The sequence below is a fragment of the Gallinula chloropus genome, assembly GCF_964237585.1.
Source record: "Gallinula chloropus genome assembly, chromosome: 6".
In the NCBI taxonomy this organism is placed as follows: domain Eukaryota; kingdom Metazoa; phylum Chordata; class Aves; order Gruiformes; family Rallidae; genus Gallinula; species Gallinula chloropus.
In genome coordinates, this window is record NC_140091.1 from 32,079,452 (window position 1) to 32,105,088 (window position 25,637).

At 43.7% G+C, this 25,637-nt stretch overlaps 1 protein-coding gene across 1 annotated transcript; it reads left to right on the plus strand.

The window, feature by feature from the left end:
- Positions 1-2: 2 nt before the first annotated feature.
- DPH5 (diphthamide biosynthesis 5) lies at positions 3-19,966 on the plus strand. Its single transcript, XM_084265830.1, has 8 exons — positions 3-49; positions 161-343; positions 2,002-2,126; positions 5,318-5,426; positions 15,702-15,822; positions 17,700-17,739; positions 18,745-18,848; positions 19,715-19,966. The coding sequence occupies exons 2-8, from the start codon at positions 209-211 to the stop codon at positions 19,936-19,938; spliced, it is 858 nt and encodes a 285-aa protein (XP_084121956.1). The 5' UTR covers positions 3-49; positions 161-208; the 3' UTR covers positions 19,939-19,966.
- Positions 19,967-25,637: the final 5,671 nt, after the last annotated feature.

Consider the following 25,637-nt stretch of genomic DNA (forward strand, 5'->3'; position numbering starts at 1 on the left):
AGGCGGGCCTGGCCTGGCCTGGCAGCGCGGCGCGGCTGGCGGGAGGCAGGTGGGAGAAGCGGCGGCGGGTACCGGGACGCGGGGTGAGCTCTGGGCGCCTGGCGGCGGCCGGCGGCGCGGCGAGGCACGAGGCTGACCCCCGTTTCCCCTCCCGTGACAGGCAGAGGCGGCGGCGTTGGGCCCAGCGGCCCCGAGGGCCTCCGCAGGCATGCTGTACCTGGTCGGGCTGGGCCTGGGAGATGCCAAGGACATCACGGTGAAGGGGCTGGAGGCGGTGAGGCGGTGCCGCCGGGTGTACCTGGAGGCCTACACGTCCATCCTCACGGTGGGCAAGGAAGCGCTGGTAGGTCTGGGCTCTGCTGTCACACCGAGCCCGCAGGCCTCGGACAGAGAGGGTGAGGAGGGGGCTGGGGCTGGCCGGTCTGCAGGGTCGGCCAGAGAAGCTCCCAGGAGAACTCCTGTCCCTGCCTTGTGAGGAGACTGGAAGGGAAAGACCTTTTCCTTCCTACAAGTGATGGTTGTGCTTGTTTTGCCACTGGCTGCCAATACAGCAGTCCTGAAAGGCTGGAGAGCTTGGCCAGAAAGATGCCATCTCATCTGGTTTGAAAAAAGCCCAAAACCTCCCAACACAACACACATACCAGAAGAATGCACGTTTTGGAGCCTTGAACTCCTGTATCAGCCTGAGGTGCTGGGAAGAGTAAACTGAGTGTCACAGGTGCTCTCTGTGCTTCCCTGTGGTCCAGGCTGGCTCACCAGCCACACAGACAGTTCAGCCAGAGATGGGCTGTTGAACAGCATGGAGATAAGCTTCTGGTTAGTAAACACACCCCGTGTGGAAGTAAACATGTAGAAATTACTGATGGGTTTACTGGTCATAGAAAGAGGGCTTACCTACCCTACGGGCATCTTGCCTCCAAATAAGCCCTCTATCACTAAACAAAGATTCTGTCTGGGTCTTGGAGGCTGCATAGCCCTAATGTGTGCATATCTGTATGTACACACAGCCTGTGAGACTTCTAGCTTGTAGTCAGCATTATGTGGTTCCCAAATACTAACTAGGCTAGAATATTGGGGGCCATCTCTGGCATACCTGCTGTGTTTTGAAATGAAGATACAGTCCCAAGTTTTTCAGGGCTTTTTTTCAATACACTGAAGCAATCTGTAATGATACTAATGTATTCAAAGCAAAATAGCTTTTTTTTTTTGGTGTGTTGATAGTTGAAAAATTGCAAAAGAGAAGTGATTACTGATTATTTGGATATTATTACTTTGCAAAGTCTGCATTTGATATCAAACCTGATGAAAATGAAACTGAATAAAGTTGAAAATAAACCACTAAGTAATAGAAAAACACTATTTTTGGCTCTTTTTTTAAAATGTTTTAAGTCTTTTGGAAACCTTTTAAGTCCCAAAGATGAGGTAATCGGGGAAAAATTAATAAAAGCAAGGTAAAAGATGCTGTCTCACCTGAGACTGCTAAGAGGGACTGTGGGAATGAATCACCAAGCATTGATAATACAGCCCAGTGTACATACAAGCAACGATGCTAAACTGTTTAGTAATCTGAAGGTCAGCCCCTCCTAGGTTGCTACACTAGGCTTGTATCGAACTCACCCAAAGAGCTGGGCTCAGACTGGTGAGAGGGGATGGTTTACAGTAGGATGACCAGTTACATGATAGAGTCCACCCAGGTACCTTCCTGTGTGGGTGCAATTGAGCTAGTGTTGGAATAGCTCCTCAGCTGACACAGCCTAAAAACCCCAATACCAGAATAATGTGCCTGACTAGTTTTTGTCAACTCAGGAGGTGCTTTATGGGAAGCTTGGTTGGTCTTGCAAGTGGAGGGTGGGGGGCAGCTTCTTCAAGACATGGGTCGGTCTGCTGGGGAGAATAATAAAGTTGGCCTTGCCAGTATCCAATACTTGAGTTTCAGAGCGAGTACCAAGAGAGAGATGAACACACACAGAGGTGTCTTGTTTTATTTATTTCCATTTCTAGGAAGAGTTTTATGGAAAAGAATTGATTTTGGCTGACCGAGAGACAGTGGAACAAGAAGCAGATAGCATTTTAAAAGAAGCTGATGTTTGTGACGTCGCATTTCTTGTAGTTGGTGATCCTTTTGGGTAAGAAAAAGCAACATTTTCATTATTGCTGTAGCTTGGTCACTCTTTTCAATAGACAGGAACCATTCCTCATAACCAATCCTTTGTGAAGAAGCTAATTTTCAGATCAGAAGCCCTTTTTTTGTGTCTCTCCATATTTTTATTGTATTAAATTCATACATGCAATTCTCTACACTTTATCTTGGCCAGATATAGACAGGAATATGGACCCTCCAGGATGCATAAATCTTTCCTTCAGTGGTTGCTTATTTCAGTCTCCATTGTAGACTTTATAGACTATTTTGTCCCAGGTTTTATCTGCTAGCACATTCTGGGATATCACATACTGAAGAAGCATGCTGTGTTTTGGGAAAGTATTCTTACAGTTGTCTTTGTACATCTGCAGCTTTTATGCAGGCTTGTTTTTAAATGAATACTGATTGTTGGATGTACAACACTTCTGCTTTGATGTATACCAGTGTTTAAAATCACTTAGGTTGTTATATATGTCATCTTCTTTTGGTTTATTAAGCCTTTTGTTTCCACTTTTTATTTCTGCTGAAAAGTATGGTCTTCTATCACCAGAAGGATGTCCTTCTGTCTCTTCAGTCAGGCATCATCAATCTGTAATGTCAAGCCATACAGAAGAGCTTTTAGTCTCCAGCTGGTGATTCAAGATTTATACTACAGTGTTCAGGGGCACAAGAGGAATCAAATCACTGAGCACCCTATTTTTGAGTGAAAAAACAGAGTTTATGAAAAATAGGAGCAATGTGCACACCTGTCAGAACCAGATAATTTATGCAAATACAGGTTGATGAGAATTAGCAAGAGAATATTATTTTAAACTAGTACTTTTGGGCAGATGATGCTGCATTTTGGAAATACTATAGTTTCAATGCATGTTCAGATTAAAATTAGGATTCACGTGGAGTGTAGAATCACATTCCCTGGACCCTTGTACTGTGATCCAGTGACTGATAGAAGTACACAAGATAAAACAAACCAAAACAGCTACATGTGCTGAAATGCAATTGCTACTTTTAAGAAGTATCTTGATCTGCTTCACCTATCGCTAGTTACAGTGTCAAAATGTTTCAGTTCTGGTTAACAGACATCATTGTGGAAAACCACCTTTTTCTGGATAAGCTGCTTCTTTCTAAACGCTTATCTTCTTGGCTCTTAACTTTGCAGCTAGAACTGCTTCTACACTCATGTAGAGCCCTAAGGATTTAGGGGTTCATGAGGTTACTAGGAAAGAGCACTGAATGTTTCTGTGCTCCAAGAAGCCATATGGGAAGGTAGAAGTCATGTGCCTGCAGCTGGCTGTAGTGTTTCAAGTACATTTGTGGGTAAGAAAAGAGAATGAGCAGCTTTAGGAAATGGCAGGTGTTTGTGCTTAATGGTTAAAGTGACAAAACAAGCTGTGCCTCTGTTCTCCTCAAGTTTTTAGCTCATGTGGTAACAGCCATGGATGTGGTAGCAGGAACCTGGCAATTTCAGCAGCAGACTGGAAAGCCTGCCTTCATCTACCTTGGTGCTATTTCTATTATTATGAATAAAACTGAAAAATTGGTATCATTGACAGAAAATACCACTGCAGCTCTGGTGCAGAGAGCTGATTCCATGAATTCCTTTGCTGGTATTGGCTGGGTGCTCAGGGGAACACTTCTGCTTTTAGCTACAGTCATTACAGACAGATCTATTGGGAGAAATACTGTCTGGAGCAAATGTCAGTGAATAAAGCCAGCTGATCCCTTGGTCAGAATTAGCATAACCACAGAATCCTCCAGTGCCTCCTTGTCGTATGTATGTAATGAAATGATACAAAGCTGTAGAACTAGCCCCCTCTTCTCTTAGAGCAGGCACTCTTAAGTCACCTTTGCGTGTGGAAGGCTGAAGACTAATTTGTTTACTAACCAAAGTGGTGTTTTGGATCACTATCACACTCTTCAAGGTCTGGGAGCCTGTTTGTTTCAGAGTCTCTGATTTCCCAAGTTCAGATTCCTCTGTGGTTTCTTCCTCCAGTGAACCTGATTTCTTTTCCAAATGATAGATCCTTACAACCATTCCAGCTGCTGCTATGTTTGTGTTCCTGTCTGAAGCACCTGATCTGCTGGCTGGTGCTGGTCAGACATGCAGTGTCGAAATGAGACTAAAAACCAGGGGCGTTCTGTTGGGGTGCCTGAACCAGACCAGGGCGAAAGCAATCTCCTATTTCATTATTCTATTGTTTCTTTCTTTGCTTCCTCCTTTGGAACAGCCACACAGAAACGTGTGTTATATCTTGGGAATGAGTTGTTCAGGTTGGATAAATTTAGGCAAGGGGTAGGTGAATTTTTGTATCTGAAATGGAAAATGGAGCACGTATGTAAGCATACATGTGTGAGCATTGTGGCAGTTCAAAGGTTTCCTGGATCTATGTATACTTACCATCTTAGAAGATCTCTAATCCCACTTCATTAACTACAAGCCCAGTAGTTCTTGCATCAGTCACCGCAAGGTGTTTATCGAGCGTTAGACCTGGAGCCAAACCTAGCTCCATCCTAAGCTTAACTGGCATTGTCGTAATGATTCCAGAATAAACTTGATCACTCCCACTTAGGCATTGTTCATTTGAGTCATTTGGCTTAAATATTAGGAAAAAAAAGTCCTTAGACCGAATCATCTGTTCCAAGTACTGCATGCAGCTTACTTCAGTCTGTTCAGAGTTCTTGTTTGAATGTGTGGCTTGCTTAGAGTGCGCTGGTGCAGATGGGAGAAGGCCTGGCTGTGCAGCAAGTAGGGAAATAATGGAGTTTTGTTGAAGTCTGTGCCAAACAGAATTGACCTTCACAGTTCAACGGATGTCCAACAGACACCTGCAGAAGGCAAAGGATAAACGGAACTTTCCTTTTCAAGTACATGCCAAAGCTACTTTAAAAAGTAACAGTTGTGTTGGTGTTACAGTTTTAATAATGTCAGAAACCTGAAGAGAACCGTATCATACTGAGGATGCCTGTATTTCCAGCTAGGAAAGATCACATATGGAAGCCTTATTGAAGGTTTTACTTCCTCATAACAATTTGTCAGATTGTTGTTGCCCTTTTGGCACTTCTGGATTGCCCTACTTGTGAAGGGTTTAATTTTACTTTCAAAACAAACTATAACACTAATAATGCTTGGTCACTTGATCATTTCAGTCTTTTAATTCCTTTCTCTTCTTACCACAGGGCCACAACACACAGTGACTTAGTCCTACGTGCAGTGAAATTGGGGATTCCATACACAGTCATTCATAATGCTTCAATAATGAATGCAGTGGGCTGCTGTGGTTTGCAGGTAACACTTTTGTATAAGCTATTCCACAACTCCTAAACTTAGAATCCATCAGCTCTTCTGCTGTAGCCGTGGATGTTGCAATCTGAAGTTTGAGGATCTGTAGCAACTGTACACTTCTGTTGTCAGAGTTTGTTAACACTTCCTTTTCAGCATGCTATATGTCAGCAGAAGTCTCCTTTGGTGAGAGCACGTGTAAGTGAATAGTAACATTTGTATTCTCTGCTAACTTCCCTCTGTCCTAGGAGCCTGATATATGAGTTATTTCAGAGATAAAGCTTTGCTTATGTTGACTTCCTTCTTGGTCACCCAAGAAGTTTATTTTAAGTTTAGTTGTTAAAACAATGGGAAGGATGCTGGTCTTGTCATAAAAGGAGTACGTGCACAAGCCTGTCTGTATGCCCAACTCAGATCATAACTAATAACCAAGTCTTGCATATGGTGCATTCTCTCTCTGAGGCTGACCTGTCTTCTCTTTCTCCCCATCTGCTGGGAGAGGTGGGATTTGCCCAGAAAAGGACTAGAAGAACAAATGACAATTTTTGTGCTTTTTGAATGGATGAAGTAGAAGTCTAGTGTCCCTGAAGAAAATTCTTCAGGTATTTTATACACTGATACATCCATTGTTACTTTTCTTGTATGATAAACATTATGGCAGTGTGTGTATCATGGTTAATCAGATGTAAATTAGTTGAGGTTTCCCCCTCTTTTCTTCATTCATTACTTTAACACAGAACCTGCCCTCTTGAGCTTCCCTGTGTTTGGGAACTCATAAGCCAAGCTCCCACCCAGAAGCAAGCACGGGCACGCTAGCGTACTACAGGCAAGAGTTGATAGTTTGAACAGTACCTTACCATCACTGGCAGAGGGAACAGTTTTAAATGTCAACAAACTGACACTTTCAAACTTACACCAGCAAACTTCAGTAGCTTTATTTCAGTGGTGCCCAGCAGCAGAAAATTAGTTGCAGGAAGTTGTGTATTATCTGGCTTTGTTCACATCTGAATGGTTTAGAGATGTGAGAGCCCCGACCTGGCAGTTCAGCAACACTCTATTGACCCCTATTCTGAGCTAGGAATGCTGATGCTGAAGGGAATGCAGGCTGAGGTCTGTGTTCTTCATAAACCTTCTCATGAGCCCGTTCTTGGTGATGCAGCCACAGGCAGGTAAGACTCAGGCAAGATTATCTTTAGAAAGGAAACAGGCTCCTTGGTGTCTGGAATCTGCACATACAGCACAGATGGCAGCTGTCGCATGACTGCACTTACTGGGGTGGGTAACACAAGAGCTGGGGCACATCCTTTCCCCTTCTGGCTTCATGGTGATGCGAAGTTTGCTTCTGCTGTCAAGCTGTTGACAAGTAGTTTCTACTACTCACTATCTTTTTACTATTCATTTACGCTCATCAGGAAGAAAGATGCAAGGCTCATACTCCCAAAGAGAAGAGGGAATTAAGTTTCCTTTAAGTTTGCTTCCCCCACAACTCCAACTAGGCATAGGAAGGAGAAGTACAGTGCTTCTAGGCTAATTGAAAATAAAGAGCAGAAAACTAATAGAATATATTGCAAACAGTCTGTAAGGTCTTTCCCCTATGCAGAGTTTCAGAGATTAGTTAACTATTTCCTTATCCTATGCCGAAGGGAACAGACCACAAAGGAAATGTGATGTTATTCACTCTGGCATTAGTCCCCTTTTCCATTCTGGCTTGGGAGGGGCTGCCTTCTCATCAGTCAGCATTCCTGTTGTTATATAAATCATTTTAGGAAATGGTGATTGTCTTCTATTACCGGACAGACTATAGCCAGCTGTGTGTTTAACTCATGGTTGCTTACAAGCATAAACAGCAAGTGAGAGGTATCTTACAGCAAAGCAGCCTGTGATTCAATTAGAGTTGTGGTGGGAGTTTTTAATCACTTTCAGCAGTCTTTATGTTCATGGCTGTCTCCTGCAATCAATTTAGGTTTGGAGTTACTGTGTTTCAAATTTCAAAGTTGCTGTCAAGTGTAGCAGGGATTCCTCTTTTGCTTCACCACAGAAAAGGCTTGCCTTTTTTTTTTCTTCTTCTTCTTTTAATCAGATTGTGATACAAAACCTCTTTCTTACTCGAGAAAAACAGGAAACACCTTTATACACTGCTCTGCAAGCCATGTGCATGGCGAGCTGTAACTGCTGATTAGGCCCTCAGTAACATGTGGCTATAGCCCAGTCCGTTCACAATAGAGCCCATCTCTTGTCATGAGACCAATGTTTCTGTGCAGCCAACAACATTCTGGTAGTTGTGCAGTTTTCCTGCACAGCAGTGAGTTAATAAAGTCAGTAGAACATTAGTAATGGCTTGTCACCTTCAATTTGTAAACATATGTCTTGCCGAATTGTAAAGAACAGATGAATATCTATATTCAGATACTTCTTTTATAATGTGTTGTCCATTTAACAGAATCAATGTTGCTGTTTTGATTACTGCACAAGATTGTATTTTTATAAAGAACAGGATTTATTTATTTTTTTTTTAGTTTTGACAGTTAAAATTTAACTTCTAGGAAGCTCTCAGTTTGATACGGTGACCTACAGCTGTTGGAAACAGAGTATATAATTTAGTAAACTATTAGTGGGCTCCTGCTGCAGCTCCCTCTCTTACACTGTTCTTGCTGTGCTTTACTGTGTCAGATTTTTTCCAAGGCTGAAGAACACCTTTTCCTTCAAAGACAAATGAATGGGGGTGGAGGGGAAGAAGCCAGGAAAAGTGCCTGTGTGCAAGTGCCTCTGAGCACGTTCTCTGGAGGTCCACCTGTCTTTTCTGGAATCTCACACATGGGTGTGTTGATCCTTTTGACTCCTGTTGTACTGGGGAACAACCCCCAGTAAAGAGAGCCCAGTATCTGCACATGGTGCCAGGGAGTGGGGACAGAAGTCCCTATGGATTAGCCAAAATTCTCAGAGAGCACTTCTTAGTAGGCAGTAAGGAGCAAGACAATCCAGCTTTCCTCAGCAGCAGCTGCACTGCAGTTCTGTAGCTTTGGAAACCTGAGTTTTAGGTAACAGGCTTACCTCTTCTACCACTGCTCAGCTACCCCAGAAGCAGGATGGTGCCTTGGCTCTATCTGATTAGGATTCACCATTGCAAGTTAACAACAAAGGGAGAGTCTAGCCTGACTTCCATGGCCTGCCTATACCCACGCCCAGTTGTTCAGGACTGGGCTGGCTGCTAAGGCCTTTAGCCCTAGAACAAAGGAGCAGAAAACTCAGGATCTCCAATCTACACCTTTTTCATTCCTTCATGGTCTGACATCTGGGTTAGTTTGGAAAAGTCACTGGCCAGAATGGTGTTCTTGGGACAGAATTCTCTCTGACCCGGCTCTAATAACGTAGCGTAGAGGTAGCAGCTGGGTGATGAAGTACACGAGGAAGAGTCGGCATCACGCTGACCTGCGATGCGTACAGAGCCGGAGTGCACCTCGAAACGGCTGGAGATCAGGGCATTGCTGAAACAAAGAGGCTTGAGAACTGCAGTGCAAAGCTGGAGGCAAGCCATGGGATGAAACAAAAGACTAAGGTGAGCCTCTCATATCTGGGAGAGTGGTGGTGTTAAGCTCTGAAAACATTAACTTCATATTCTGGTAGGGTAGCTGGGAAAAAAAACCTGTCATGGCCAAGACCAGCCTGTCTTTTGAGACATACCCACTTTCCACCTGAATAATCTCTGAACAAACATCTGCATGTCCCCTTGTTTCTTTCAGTGACTCATTGTGATGGAGGTTGGTTTTTTTTTGCTGACAGTCCAGTTAATTCTTGCAAGACAATTGCAGTTATGAAATAGTTTTGTCTTTTTGCTACTAGCTGACCACTTAAATGCAAGAGCAATGATTGCTGTGTTAGTTTTGAGTCATTACTGAACAGGTGAATAGATTTTCAGTGTCAAGTGAAAAAATACTGCTTACAGATAAGGAAGCTGAAGGGTGCAATTGTTGCTCTCTGTGCTTATAGTCAAATGGAAAACCTGTAGTAGCTGAAGGGTTCCACCCTTTCTCTGGGTCTTCAAAAATACTCTTTGCTCTAATAGGAGGGCTACTATGCAAAATATTTTTTATTCATTGACAGTTAAAACAAGCTTGTTTCCATCACTGGCTGGTTTTCTCACTTACAGCCAGGTTCTGAGACTTTTAGAAATTGTTTCTAATTAACAGTCAGTCAGTGCTAGTCACATGACTTCGTTATTTGTAATTACTGTTCAGCTTAGTGCCATTTGTCATCAGCAAACAGAACCCAGAAACATCCATTTAAACAGAAACTTTTTTCTCTGTTTAAAAAGCTTCACTTCAGATTAGTAACCCAAGTGACCAAGGCGAGAAGGAGTCATTTGATATTGCTGGGAAGAATCGTAGGAGGTTAGATGAAGTTATCTTGGAAGGAAAAATCCCACCATGTTCAAGTTTCCTTGGAGTTTCTTATCTTTAGGTAGCTGAATTTTGCTTTGTTTCTGGAGTGGCTGTTTCCTAAGTGCTGATCCAGGAGGCAGCTCCCCCCCAAAAGAGGTGTTCTTCCCTTTACCTGCTTTTATGTAATTTGTCTCAGCTGCCTCTTGAAGACTGCAGCCATGTGGAGTGGGCTTCCCTCAGCCAAACATCCTTTTGTTCACAGTTCCTCTTCCCCTGGTAGGTGGTAAGGGGACTGGAGGATTTTTGGACAGTGGAGCCAACCTGTTGGCTTGCAGTACAGAGAGTCATAGCCCATGTGTGTGTGAATAGCAACAACTTTCACAAGATGACAAGATCACAAGAATCACAAGGTTGGAAGAGACCTTTGAAGATCATCGAGTCCAACCATTCCCATCCTGTGCTAAACCAGATCCCCAAGTACCTCATCTACCCTTTTTTTGAACACATCCAGGGAAGGTGACTCAACCCCCTCCCTGGGCAGCCTGTTCCAGCCCTGACAACTCTTTCAGTAAAACATTTTTTTCTAATATCCAATCTGTCCCTGCCCTGGCCCAGCTTCATGCCATTGCCCCTTTCCTATCTCCTGTCACCTGGCTGAAGAGACCATCGCCCACCTCTCTACAACCTCCCTTTGGGTAGTTGTAGGTGGTGAGAAGGTCTCCCCTCAGCCTCCTCTTCTCCAGGCTGAACATCCCCAGCTCCCTCAGCCGTTTCTCATATGATTTTTCCCTCCAGCCCCTTCCCCAGCCTGGTTGCCCTTCTCTGCAATTGCTCAAGGACCTCAATGTTCTTTTTATGTTGGGGAGCCCAGAATTGGACACAGTACTCAAGGTGCAGCCTCACCAATGCTGAGTACAGGGGCACAATCACCTCCCTAGGCCTACTGGCCACACTGTTTTTGATACAAGCCAGGATGCCATTGGCCTTCTTGGCTGCCTGGGCACACTGCTGGCTCATATTCAGCCTGCAGGCACCCAACACCCCCAGGTCCTTCTTTGCCTGACAGCTCTCCAGCCAGTCTCCCCCAGCCTGTAGCGCTGCAGGGGGTTGTTCTGTCCCATGTGCAGCACTCTGCACTTGGCCTTGTTAAACTTCATCCTGTTGGTCTCAGCCCATCGGTCCAGTCTGTTCAGACCCCTCTGAAGAGCCTCCCATCTCACATGGAGGTTCCTCCAAAAGGCATTCAAAGCTGCTAAAACTCTGTGGTACTAAATGAGAGAGTGCAAAGGGCTAAAGCTAGGCATATGGTTGTTTCATGTGTCCAACTGCAAGCAGAGTGAAGCTTGACTGGTTCTTGCTACAACTTTGTTGATAGTTGTCCTATTTCCTAAGCTGCCCTCTGACAATACATGATATGAAGAAGAGTATGAACCCTTTAATTTGATGTATGTGATCTGGTGATTTTTTTTGCCTCATTATGGAGGATAAGGGGAAAATTTTTACTTGTTAGGTCCCTTTTTTGAGGGGATGAACATTGGGTAGCATCATGTCAAAACTTATGGCAAGGAGAAACAAAGCACATCTTAGCTTTGCTGTGTGTGTTCATTGGGATCTATCAGGCAGCAGCCTGGGATAATGCAGCGTGCTCTGGGGTCTCCAAAGTCCACTGAGTAGTGGTAGCCTTAGGAGAGAAAGGCTGTCAGTGCCTGTCAGTGGGATGTGATCAGACTGTGTGGTATCTTCATCTGCAGAACACACCTGTCCTGTGAGAACTGTCTGCAGGGTAACCTGTGAGCATCTCAGCACAGAACACAGCTGAGTAGTGTTTCAGTCCCACAGGGTTTACAGGTATTTCCATGTGTACACAAGTGCCAGGTCTGAAAAATGAAACAGGACTCCTCTTTACCTCCTGCCCCTCACGTGCATCCAGTTCTGAGCCAGTCTGAAATTTTAGGAAAGGAGGTAGGCTCCTAAGTGAGGAATTGCTTTGTCACTGTTGCAGCTGATACAGCAGTAATTCTGGGAAAGATGCTGTAAAAATAAATGTCTGCATTTTGAAATGTTTGCTTCTTGATTTCACTGCAGCTGGTGCCCTCCTGACCCTTAATTATCTTGCATCTCTCCTCTTGCTTTAGTACTTCTCAGAGGGCATGGGGGTACTTCTTTCTTTAATTTCCCTATTCAGTTTCAGCCTGTTATTTTATTTCTGCCCCATATTTTTATAGTGATTAGCTACACCAGTGTTTTAAGTGAGGGCTGTTGATTTGGACAGCTTCAGGTGTCTCATGTCATTCAGACTGGCCCTTAATGAAGTTGCTCAGTGGTTTCATTGAAATTTCACTAGGTGCAGGCTTCCCAGGCTGGGATCCTGGCACAGCACTCCTTCCCTCATAGCTTATTCCAGCCTGTCAATTAATCTAAACCAGTTAAAAATACTAACTAAAACCAGGTACCTCAGTACTGAAAGTTGCCAGATGTTCTTTTGTATTGTGTGTGTAAACAAAATAGGACATCATGGCTTGTTCTGAGGTGATGAAAGTGTGAGCTGAGGACCAGCTTTCTGCAGTACTTTGTGAGAGTCAGAAAACTCGAGCAGGCAGAGTGCTGCCCTGGAGTGGAGCAGTCTGGCTTCCTTTCCTGACTTGAGCTATTGCATTGCAAAATGTAAGTGCCCAAAGCTTTGCTTAAGCCAATTACTACTCAGGAGGGTGGGGGGGAGGGTATTTCCAAAGACTGAGGTCTTTCAAAATGACCTTTTGAAATTTTTCTGTGAAGCTTTTGAGCATTAGGGAGAAGGTAAGAAGGTTACTTTCCAAGCTGAGAGCCCAAAATGCCTGTCCAACCATTTCAGCCAGCCCCTTTGAAATCCTGGCACTTTTGTGCCTGAGCAGAATGTAGGCACTCTTAACGAATCTGATAATTAGTGCAAGTGTGATGCTTGAGATGTTTTAGCTTGTACAGATCTTGCCCACTCCTAAATCCCAGCTGCTCAGTGGTGAGTGCAGCATGCGGAAGACCACTGTGAAAATTCACTTGCTGTTGCCTCTCTCTAAAGCTGTGCCAGCAGCTGTACAGCATGATTGTTTCACTGACATTATACAGAGCTCTTCATTGTCTTACTACACTTGTTAACAATCTCAAGGCATGACATTAATCCCTAGTTGTGTTGCAATACACCTGGGTTAACAAACTTGTCACAGCTCTATTCCAATGACAAGCACGAGTTCAGGAATTTGGGGGCCCTATTCAGTGTTTTATGGTTGATGGAATGGATCTCTCTTAATTTCAGTCGGCTCTGGCTCTAGTGGACCTGCTGTCCTCTGTAACCAGGGTATCCATTTAATGCTTCAGTTTGACAGCATTCATAGATTGTTGGTGTACCAGAAAGTTTCCCAAGTAGCATTTTCCCCTCTTTAAGTAAAAATATTTATGCACTAATGCTAGGAAATCTGTTCTTTAGAAGTTTAGTGAGTAGAGGGGTAGTAGTTGCAGAGGCATTTCTAGGGGGTTGATTAAATATGCCCCATTCCATCTTGGTGTAGAAGCTACTTCTGTGCTGCCCAGGTGCTGAGAAAACAAGTGTATTGGAATGAGACAGTAAGTGGAGTTTTCTGTGATGTCAATACTTTGTGAAGAGATGCTGGAGTTACTGCTGCTGAATAGACAGGCCAGTCCAGACAAAAATGTTTTATTCTTTTTTGACATTCAGTTTTGCTGCAAAACCTGGGAAACAAAGGACAGATTGAGAGGATGTGGCTGGCAGTGCTTACCCCAGAAGGATAACTCACTTAACTTCTTGTTGGCAAAGATGATGGAGAATCTGGGTAATGATCAATGGAAAAGAGAAAAATAACAATCAGAACAAGTGCTGTAGGGTATCAAGTTGAATGCTCCACTTGTTTTTAATATGTGGCAGAGAGGTTTAAAAGGTCTGACTCCCAACAAAATCCCAGTCAGATAGTAAGGTTTTGCCTATTTCTGCACATCCTTTTCTTTGCTAAAAGGCAGAGATGGAAGTTTCTCTCCTTCAGGTTATCAAAATGCCAAAGAGACTGGGCTAAGATGTGAGGTTAGTTGAGGCCACTTTCTGTACTGAAGGAGGGCTGCTGCTCTTAGGGGAATGGCTGCAGTGGCTTTCAGGTGGCAGATGGACTGTGAGTTAGGTTGGTACTGACATTTCAGCAGTTGTTGGTGACTGAAGGTACACTAGCAATGAGATGAGAGGTTAACTTGCTCCCAGGTGCTCTGACAGTGAAGGGGAGAAAGAAACAGCTTGTTCTAATAGTTTTTCTTCAGATGTGGTGTAAAATGAAAGAGTTGTAGCTAGACACATGAAAAATAGGCAAAACATAGCTTGGTGGGGTTTTTTTTTTTCCTTTTTCTAGAACAAAGCCTTGCAATAGGTAAGAAGTTACACCAGGAGCAATTCATTTGGTTCAAGCTATATTTAGTTTACTGGAAGAACCTTTAGGTTGTGAAATGTGTGCTGTGTGTTCTTGTCCTTCTGCTAGAATGAAATAGTTAAAAGAGGAAATGTCTTCAGTAATATTCCAGGAATCTTTAAAAAACACTGTTCCTATCAGAACAAATGTTTTAAAATTTGAGCTTTTGGTCCCTGGTAAACAAACATGTTTTTGCTTTGACTGAAATCCTGCTCTGCCAACCTAAAGGAGTTAAAGCTGCAGCCTAATGCCACAGTATGTATAGGGGAATCCCCAGGTGGCACAGAGCTGTCCCAACTGCTTCTGCCTAGGGTCCTTTCCTCTGCTAGCAACACACACACACTGTGCCTCCTGCAGCAGGCTTGGAAAGGCAGTTTTTCCTTCCAGGTTTACAGAGGAGGTGGGGAGGTTAGTGGGTACAGCTGTTGTTCCTTGGGCTTGAGCAGGCAGGATATTGTCAAGCTGTAAACACCCCCGGGGTGGTCCCGTTCCAGAGCTGAACTGGCAGAACCAGGGCAGGTTTTGCCATTGTCCAGGGTGGGTGTGAGAACCTCCAAGCCACACACTGCCTGAGGTCACACAGGGCTTTTGCATCAAAAGTCTTCACTGAGATGGGGGGCTTCTTACAGTGATAGCATTAAGAGTATGAGTAAAAGCAGCAAGTTATGTTTGAGAGAGAGTCTGCTAGCAATAGCCTGCTTACCAAACATCCATAAAAATGTGGTGTGTCTCTGCTTCATGCATGATCTGTCCCTGTCTTCAGCCCTTCACATCCACTGTCTCTTTAGACTGTGACTTCTTTTGCATGACACAGCAGTCATCTACAGGGAAGTGCTGTTTTAATACAAGTACTCCTGTATCAGCAGAATCAAAACATACCAAGTATTGTGGCATTAGAGAAATTGTCTGGCCTCAACCAAAATAAGAAATAATAATTTTGGTGCTAATCTTAGGAGGTTTTTGCATTTAAAAGGAGTTAAGAATTAAGTAACAAGCAACAGAAGGCAGATTGAAAGTGAGTTATGCAGAAATAGGTAAAATTTGTACTGGTAGTTCATTTGTCACTCTCTAACATGCTTTACTGTGTGGAGAGTAAAAGAACCACAGCACATCTTTATTGTGAAGAAGAACAAAACAGCTCAACAATTGCAGATTTTGTTAGAAAGCTGGAATGCAGAGGAGCACACTGGAAGTAGTCAAGACAGGGAGAATCACAGGCCAGCTTTATTTAAAAGGAAGCATTATTTTTAATGTGATGTTTTGTTATAGATCTGCCTATGAATGAGCAAATTTAAGCATCTCATTGAAGTGTACTCTCCTTGTGCTATGAAGGTGCTTGCTTAGCCAGGCTCAGGACCTTTCAGTGTTAACAACTGTTCATGGCTTTCATAGCATTTTATTGCATGCCCTATTTTTTTCTGGTTGTGTATGTGTGTCACTGCATTTCCTTTGTTTTACAGCTGTACAATTTTGGAGAGACAGTTTCTATAGTTTTCTGGACAGACACATGGAAACCAGAAAGCTTTTTTGACAAGATTGAGAAGAACAGGCAGAATGGAATGCACACACTGTGCTTACTTGGTAAGCAGCAGCTACCCTGGTTCCTTAGCTACCATCCTCTGTGGTGTCCAGAAACAATGGGGACAGGCATGAGGCTGAGTCTGTGACTAAACAGCTGTTCGTAACTAACATGTGTATACCAAAAACTGGAACGTTGGCATGTGTGTACTTGGAGTCAGTTCAGCCAGTGTTCATGCTACAGCAGCCAGGAATTTCTTAATTCCCTTCAGAAAATCTGAGAGAAATGATGCCTTTGTAGAAGTCAAACAGGAGCAGGAGGCCCACATTTGCTGTAAAGATCAGTGTGATTGCAAGCTAGACCTAGCACAGGACCCAAATCAGATTGCAGTGAATAGCAGGCATCTTTTATTGACCTTATTAGGTTAGAGCTCAACATGTTTGACTTTCTGGGGACCTAAATGGTACATTTAGCCTTGTTTCTATTTTGTAAGGTGATAATCTTTTTCCTAAATTATCTCACCTAAGGATGCTCTGGCAAAAGGTGATTGTCCTGTGAGAAGCTTCAGTGCTGTATAAAATCCTTGCTGAGCATGGAGCTGAAACAGAGCAGTGCTCCCACCTGGCACTGACCCCAGGCCCTGCCACCGTGCTGGCTGAGCCTTACCTACGACCATCCTCAGCTGAAAAGCCACTGCACATCAGACTTTCCAATGCCTTGACAGTTGTTTGTTTGCAAAATTGGCTAAAATCAGAAGTTTGGTAATTTGTTTTGAAGGAAGACTTCACAAATGTTTTAAACAAGGATTGGTACAACTATAACGTTAAAGTATTCTTTAGATACCCTCTATAGTCATTTCTATGTTCTCCCTTGAACACAATCACAAGAGAGTAAAAATTCTGAGACCATAAGAGTTAACTGTTATGTTTCAGGGACAGTTGGGGTACCTGCATCTAATTGTAGCTCAGAGCTGAAAACTACCAATTTCCAAGTTAGTTGTTGCCTCGATAGTACTTGGTCATTCTGGTCTGTGTGTTTGCTTGTTTACCCAGCCAGACCAGAGTACCAGGTAGCCAGACTAGAGCACCAGATACGCCAACGGGGCATAAAAAAGGTTGGTGCCAATCAAATTCTGAATCCAAAGTGACTCCACAGACCTGTAAGCAGTTTGGTAAACTGCACTGGTCCTCTCATGGCCTTGCATCTTAAACCCCTTTCTTCAGAGTTACTTTGCTTTAACAGCTGGACTTAAAATTTAAGCAATACTTTTTAATCAAGATTAAAAATGTATCCAGCTTTCACTGTGATAATATTCTGGGGAGTATTTGAAATAAGTAATATTTGATTCCCTCTTGGAGAGATTGTGGTCAGCTGGAGCTTCGTAGACTTGTAGGTGTGCAGAGTCTTACCTGGCTCCTCCTCTATTTTTGTCCAAATCCTTTTTTTTTTCTTCCCTTCCTTCTGATAACAGACTGTTCTAAACTTTGACTGGGAGGGGAAGGAAGTGCTAACGAAAGTCAGGCTTCCGCGTGGCGGCGGTGATGTAATCACTGCTGATCAGACTGTCTTACCTGTTGTGACCGCGATGCGCTCAGCACCTGAGAGGGGTAACCCCAGTGCCCTGGTGTGCCCGAGCCTGCTGGTGGTTTGCCATCCTGCAGCAGATGAGCCTGCTGCTTGCACACAGGGCAGAATGTGACTCAGCTGTCTTGCTCTGGAATCTGTGAAACGTGCCCTATCTTGGGGTAAAAGCATAAACTCACAGTACTTTGTGAGTAATTAACATATGAAGCATGACAATGTAACCCTTATTCTCTACTCCTGCAACAGCTGAGATGTTATTAGAGAATCTGCTGATTAAATTAGGCTTCACCTACACAGACAACTGACTGGGAAGTCTGTAGGGAAAACCTGCATTTTCCTGTGTTCTGTTCTACAGATATTAAAGCGAAGGAGCAGTCCCTGGAGAATCTAATGAAGTGAGTCACCATTTTGAAAATGTATTGAAACCCACAGTGCTTTTACAAAGGTTTTTTGTGTGAGGAACAAAGGTTCTTTGCCCATAGTCTAATACCAAACTTACCTGCCTTCCCCTCTTGTACTTCTTGGTGGTTTTTTACAAGGAATGGAACTTGTTTGTTCATTACAACAGGACCTGACTTCATACACAGTAACTGGATGAAGTTGCAGCAGAGCATAATAGGGTTTTTAAACTGTTTCTGTGAGAAGCATTAGGTCATAATGGGGTAAGCTTTCTGCTTGGCAAACAAAGTGTTATTTTACTACTGGTCTGTCCCATCCTGAGCCAGATTAATAGCTCAAAGAGCGTTCTGGATTCAGTCTTCCTTATCCTGGCTGGAAACAGTGTGCAGCACTGAACACACCCCACCCTTTTGGAAGAGCTAAATAAGCAATGTATGGCAAATGCTCTTAAGTTCATTTAACTGTATTCAGTGTCTTAATCACCTCTGTGCAATCCGTATGCTTTAGTAGTGGCAAATATAAATGGTTACTGCATATGTCTGCTGTAACTCTGGTCTAAATTAACATTTGTGAAGTCTCACAGTATCATTGAGGTTTGTTTATTCAGGAGTTTCAAAATAAAATCTGCTGGACTGAATCCACAGTTGGCAAAGAAAGCAGCATTTCATTTAAGAATACATTTCTAGTCTGTAATCATCTGTCTACAGGACATTTGACAGGAAAAACAGTAGTTTGTCCTTGGATTTAAGTCCAGTGCATCTTTCAGGAGTAGCTGCAAAATCTGCATACTGCTTCCAGCAGCTGAATTTGCTTTTAGGACTCAGATGATCTGTGAGCTGGAGGTCCTGCTGTTTCACAAGTGTGGCAAGAGCACAAGAGGCTTCTGTCTGCCTTAAAAATTCCACTTTTGTCTATTTACTGGTCTAGAGATTTCTTAAACCATAAGAATGCTAGGGCTAATGAAATGGGCTTATGTTTAATTTCTCTCCCTTCCCTTTCAGAGGAAGAAAAATTTATGAACCACCACGCTACATGAGCGTGAATCAAGCTGCAGAGCAGCTTCTAGCCATTATCCAAAACAGGAGGCTCCAAGGAGCAGAACCAGGTACCATTGCTGCACCGCTTGTGTCTGCTGCTACCCCTCTCAGGTCACGCTTACTCCTGAGCCTCTGAGCTCTGCTCCCTTCCTCTCAATCCTGCATTCCCTTCATCTGGCAGTGGACTGGGGCTGCCTTAAATCCTAGTCATGGGGTGGATGGGGCAGCGCTTGAGGGGAGAGTAGCTCAGCGAGCACAGATGAAGGAGCATGAGTGGCTCCCAGCGGTTCAGTCAGCGCCCGAGTGCGGTAGCCCTGCACAGCTTCTGTGTGTCTCTCACCACCACAAGCTCTTTGAGCCCTCGGAGCTGCAGGAGGCAGAAGGATTCTGAGCATCTTGGAGCAGTCGAGCTTCAACAATCTGCTACGTTTTATATAGACAGGTCACACTCTGCTGGATGTGAATACCCATGTGAAGCCAGGGCAACCCAGCATGCAGAACTGCAACTGTGAGCCTCAGTTCTTCATGCTGCTGAAGAGCAAACTCTGAAAGATGGCTATTGAGACTAAGGGTGAAATCACAGCAGCCATGAAAGACGACTCAGTTCATGTCCCAGAAAAATTCTGTAACAGAAATTCACCTAGCTATATTCCTTCTTTAAAGTTTCTTTCTTAAATGCTGTTAAAATACCTTTCATTTTACCCTTTTTGTAGCATGAATCGGAAGCAGCAGGTTTCTCAAAGTGAACACAATTCCTGAAAGAATTTCATATTCTACTTCTGTTGCCTTCCCAAGTCGTGCTTATAAGCATCCCTAACACACAGCTTGCTTTGAAGAACAAGCTTATTTCTAGGCCACTCCAGTGATTTCAGAAAGCAGCATTAAGGTAGTCCTATTTGTCAATAAACTAAGTGTTTAATCTTCTTTCTTACAGGAGTTACTGAGAGGACGGTTTGTGTTGGCCTCGCACGCGTGGGTGCCCCGGATCAGAAGATCGCCTCGGGCACACTGTCACAGATGTCCACAGTGGAATTAGGTGGTCCGCTGCACTCCTTGATCATTACAGGGACAATGCATCCTCTGGAATTAGAAATGCTTCAGCTTTTTTCTGTAGATAGTTCCAGTTTGGAAAGCAATGCATCTCAAAAGACTACTTAAATAAAAGGCATGTATATTTTTTATTCCATCTCCACTTTTGTGATGGTGTAATTGTTATTCTTGTGCATATTTAGAGCTGCCTCTGTGCAGTTATATGTCACGTTGCTTCAAAAAACAACACTGCAGGAACACAGACCTGCTTTTACCTGAGGCCAAAAGCTGCACTGCTGGTGTCAGTGTCTAACCCACAAGCATTGCCAGAAACCTCCAAACCTCACACCCTTGTGTCTGATTCAGTTCACGGGCACCTGCACACATGCAAGGCTGATGACCAGCCTAGGAGCACAAGTGGAGCACTGAAGAAGCCCACCAGGCATCTCCCTGGCTATGCCAGCTAGCCCAGGTTTCACCAGTGGAAACCTTTATTGTGCCAAATGCATTAGGTCAGTATCCACCTTAACACGTGGGAGAGTCAGTACAGACAGGTAAGAACGTTCAAGAAAAATGAGACCTCACCCTTTGGACAGTTGGTGAAACAGGAGGAGAAGGTCTGCAGGATGTCTTGTTGCAGAAGGTTGCAACTCCAAATAGAACCAGACTTCTTCCTAGCATTTATGAAGTGCTGGGCTCGAACAGCAGCATCCACAATTCCCAGAAGATTGCAAGCGTTCTCTTTACAGTCAGCTACATGTTGAAGGAGGTTTCTATTTCCACCAGCCTTTGCAGTGTGCAGGACAACAAAGCAGACCTGTATACTTTTTGTTTAAACTGAAGATTTATTGGAAAGAAATTTGATCCCATATCTTTTCAGCAATACAGGACATTTACTATTTCATATAGATTGTATTCAAGTAGAAAAGATTACATTAAAAATTTCTGATATTGCACTTGGGACAAGTCATGGCTAAGCTACTAACATCAGCATTCCAGAACAAAATCGTACACCCTCTTCAGAATTTGAGCAAGCTGCCTGGAAACTTTGCTGCAGGTACTTCCCATACACTCTGCTGTTCTGCTTTAGCTCCCTGCCAAGAGCAACTCCTGTAGTCTCAAGTCAAAGGCAAGCAGTGTGCTGAATGCAAGCAACACGCTGGACGTTACCAGCAACGATTTCTTCATTCACAATATTTCACACTTCAGCCAGAATAACTGCAGCGATTCATTTAACTCCTGTACCAGATCCCAGCAGACACATGAAAGACTTCAATGCACATGGGAAATGAAATACACAACTCCTTTTGCACATTATTTCCGCCAGATTACCACACAGGCAGGAACCTTTTGTGGTTCACTGAAACAGACAAGTGGATTAACGAGTGTTTGTCGGCAGCGAGAGGCGGTGTGGTCACATGCCGGGCACAGCGGCCGCCCAACCGGCACCTTTCGCTGTACAGCTGCCTCTGGCCAACGGAGTCCCAAGGGATGGTCACCACAACCAGCCTGAATGGGGGAGATTCCAAAGGGAATCCCGGCAAGTCCCAGAAAGGGATGTTTGCAGCAGCGCAAAGTAGTAATTCACCCCCGAGTCGGTAGCGGGGATCAGAGAAATGGATAAGAGTAAACACCTCTACTCCTTCCCAAACATGCTTAGAAGGGGTGGGATAATCGAGGATCACAGCAAGAGGCAGGCTGCAGGGGGAAACGGGACAGGGCTAATGAGTACCTAAAGCTGCTGCTCTGAACAGGTATTTGAAGACCCTGTTACACCAGTATTGATTAGGACAAAGCATTTTAAAGAAGCATAAAGGTGTCGGCATCTGAATCTGCACTGTGAGAGAAAAGCTGTGAGCATCACAGTTTGATGGCAAAGCATGAAAACTACAGTTCAGCAGCAGCCTCCCTCCCCTCTGGGATCTTATATATATACACACACACACACACCCCCAAACAGGTTCACTTACAACAGATAGAAGTATGAGACTCTCTTTCCTTCACTTTAAACCTGGCTTTAGTTCTTCAGAAAAAAAAGAAAGTAAGAATGTGAAGAGTCACCAAGGTCCCTTTTTGTTAGTAGCAGCAGTTTCAATCTATGTATAAATAGTGTCAGCAGCTCTTACTAATGATGCAATGAAACTTTTGTGTTAGTAAGCAGTATTACATAAAATGCAGAGTCATTTATTTGGACCAGCGTTTTTTGCCTTAGTTTAGCAAATTACACAAGTACTCTTGCTCTTTGTAGGGGCCCTGGTTTTGCAGGAATGAGCCTCACTGTATGCAGAGACTTCCAGGATCAGCCTGGGAAGGACTGGCCTGCGCTGCACTGCATGTACTCCTAAGAGTAAGAGCAGTTTTCTTCCACTGTTACATGCCACAGCCAAGGTGGGTGCATTTTAACAGACACTCTGCAGCACTTGTTTTATCTTAATTTTGCTATAGGTCCTGTAAGAATCGGGCAGTTTGCAGGTGTGGCCTTTGGGACAGTGTTATGGTACTGGCTTCAGTCACCCCCTCCCCTGTAACCCCACAGGAAGCCTCAGCCACATGGAAACAGGAAAAAAATCCTACCCTGAACACTGGGTTCAAAATCCAGCACCGGGTACCAGGAAGTGGAGCCTGCAGACATTCTTCTGTCTGGCTGTCAGGCATTCACACAAATCTCCTTAGATGACGCAACCCATCTCCAATAAGGCATTAAAAGCAAAGTGTTAGATAAGCAGCCAAGTGTTAGGTAATTAGCAAAATATAAAATAACAAAGCTTTGACTCTCAGGATAAGAAAAGCTGCACTTCCAATTGTAGGATTGTACAGCTGTACTCTCCTAAAACCTGAGCAAGGAGCACCTTTTTGGGTGAACCCAACCCCAACCATCAGATGTGACTGTTTACTGACATATTAGAGTTGACTGTAGTTACTGCACATCCTACTGTCTCTTGCAGACTTTTGTGATGCCTGTACTTTTTCTGAAAGCCTAAAAAGGCCTAAATTAATGCCTACTATGATTCTGAGCTCCCTACTCTACCCTCAATTACATTTAATGATCAAACAATACATTTCTTACTATAAAAACATCACATCTTAAAAAATAATGAAGAAAGTGCTGTTTATCTTGGCTGGAAAACTCAGGCTCACACATAGGATTTTATGCTTCCAGCAGTCAGATAAGTCCCCATTAGCAAAAGATGTCTAAAATCATTACAATGGCTCTTGTGGAGCAATAACCAGTTTACATGCTTTTTCACTCTATTGCCCATAATTACAATTTTTGTAGACATCCATCTTAAACCAACCAACACACGATAAAAATCCCCAAAAAACCGTCCAAGCCCACTGCTGCTCAGGCAGAGTCTCACTTGGAAACAAGCTGCAGCAGTTGTGGTTTCACTGAGTGGAGGAGTGGCCAAGCCCTGCACCCTGGGCAGCACTACAGCACTTCAGCAAGCCCAGGAGTACCCAGTCCCAAGGCAAAGCGACACAAGGCCGGCTCTGGGACCCTGACACCGTCGCAGTGACCTTGGCTGGCACATGCCTTTGAAGTGTTACCAGCTGATTTCCTTTGCCTCACAGCAGTAGCAATATTACCTGTTAAGAAGCTTTAAAAATCATGCTGCCACCCAATGAGCAGCAGCCTGCGTGCAGCAAGCCACAAAGCGGCCCTGTCATCGCTGCTGTATTTTAATCACCTTTTCTGAGAAGATACATGCAAACTTCCTGGGCTGCAATACCCCCATCTGCTCAACAGATTCTCACACCCTACCCTGCACCCCTCAACTTTCTGATCCCACCCCCTCAGGACTCCTGCAAGGTGGGATAGGGAGCCCAGAGAGAGGTGTGGAACAGCACAGCCAGCTGAAAGGGCACCCTGCACCTGCATCCCCAGGAGAAACAGGATCAGAAACCAGCGATACAGAAGCCAGGGATAAAGAAGGATCTGAAGATGGGAAGAGACTGTAAAGCTTAAAAGCAATACCTATGTGGCTCTTCACTGCTGCTCTTCTTTGCACCCAGTTTTCGGTTCCAAGCACAAGAATACAACCCCAAGCTCAGTACAAAATCAACATTCACATTTCCAGATCTCATCTAGAAACTCCCTATCCATTTGGCAACCGTTGTGTTTTCACATGAAACATCATGTTTTCACTTGTTTTCACCCAAAATTCAGGTGCTCTACAGGAATGACAGAATGAATACAGGAATGACAGAATGCATGCAAGAAACTTCATCTCTATCATGGATTCAGCAACATCAGCAGCAAACAAACCCCTTCTGCAAATGAATCTCTGGCACTTTCACGTGCCCAGCACTTACTACACAGACACCATCAGCTTCAGAGAGCCTTGATTTCAGTACCAGCACATACCAGCTACCAGAAGGATACTTCAAATCCACACCAGTCAGCAGCAGCTAAGATTTACCAGAAAAATGCCTGCCTTGGTTTTTTTATACTCCACAATGCTCTGTTTGTAAAATGGCCTCTCAAAATCGTTCATTACTAAGGTACCTCCTCCAGCATAGTGGAATCACCATCTGTAAGACCAAATATAACACATCCTCTTTGAAAACAACGCTCAGATCTGAAAGTGTAAAACAAGTGTAAATGCTACAAAAGTCGCAGACTAATGCTTCTGGGAACAGCAGCTAACTGCCATGAGTTGGGGTTTTTTCCATGAAAACACACAAGGCTACAGTGAGACAGTAAAAAAATACCAGACTTGTCAACCTGGAAAAAGCATAACCTCAAACAGCATGGACCATGGTCCTTATCTCCATTTCAGGTATACACACCAAGAACAACTATTTTCAGCATGTGGAAAAGCAAAAGTTATCTGACCAATCACGTTAATAAAAATTATTACAACCTATTAAAATCAAGGAGATTTAAGCTTTCACAAACAATTTAAGGGATTTAATTTTTCCCACCACATAATTTGGAAGATAAAAAAAATTTCAAGCATTGCTTCCATCACTGGCATCTTCCCTCAGCTGCCCGTTGCCTCAGGGGCTATGCAGATGGGTAGCATCATGTAACTTCTCATTACTCTCAACAGTGTGAAGAAAGTAAGAATTGGAGTTATATCTAATATTTTGGCTAAAATAATTTCCACAAGGTACATGCTACAAAATATCCAGCCTGTTTTGGAAGCAAGTCTCTTCACAACAGCTTGGCCTTCCACATTTAGAATTTTCCTGTCTGTTTGGTAAGATGCAAGTACAAGAAGTCCAACATCTAGAGTTAAGCAAGTACACCCCGCCCCCCCACCCCCATAAATCACTAGTAAATAATCAGACTGCATACAAGATTATTTGTAAAAGTAATAAACCCCTTCAATGCTCCATATTTATGCTGGCAGATACCTCTCCTGATATAAAAGGCACTTTGAAAACCCAATATGGTTCAGTTCATTAAGTTTGCAAAGTACAAACAATTGTACAAACATAGAATTCTATTGAAGCATGTCAGCCATTGTGACATTATCTACAAAACAAGTTTCCAATTGTTGATAACACTGGTTTTGTGGGAATGAGCAGTGGTTTCAGCAGCCTTACTGAAGACATGACAGGGTTTCCAGTACCACAACCTTAGTAAGTAAAAAAACCTCACAAGCTTGCAAGTTTAGGGGTCACAAAGGAGAAGACCCGAAGTCCGTAACATTCATTCAATATTTACTCCTTAGAAGTGAACTCCATCTGTAGCCCACGGGCAGAAATCTACTCAGTCAATTCCAGAAGAGTGGTGGAGGCAGGCTCTGTCTCAAGAAGTAGGTTGTTACACCGTTACAGTACAGAAAACTTTGGTCCAACAGCACGAGTTTGGAAGTTCA

Coding starts and splice junctions, on each gene's coding strand:
- DPH5 (XM_084265830.1), top strand. CDS start 209: ATGCTGTACCTGGTCGGGCTGGGCCTGGGAGATGCCAAGGACATCACG. Junction 2,127..5,317: donor GTAGTTGGTGATCCTTTTGG/GTAAGAAAAAGC, acceptor TTCTTACCACAG/GGCCACAACACACAGTGACT. Junction 15,823..17,699: donor GCACACACTGTGCTTACTTG/GTAAGCAGCAGC, acceptor TCTGTTCTACAG/ATATTAAAGCGAAGGAGCAG.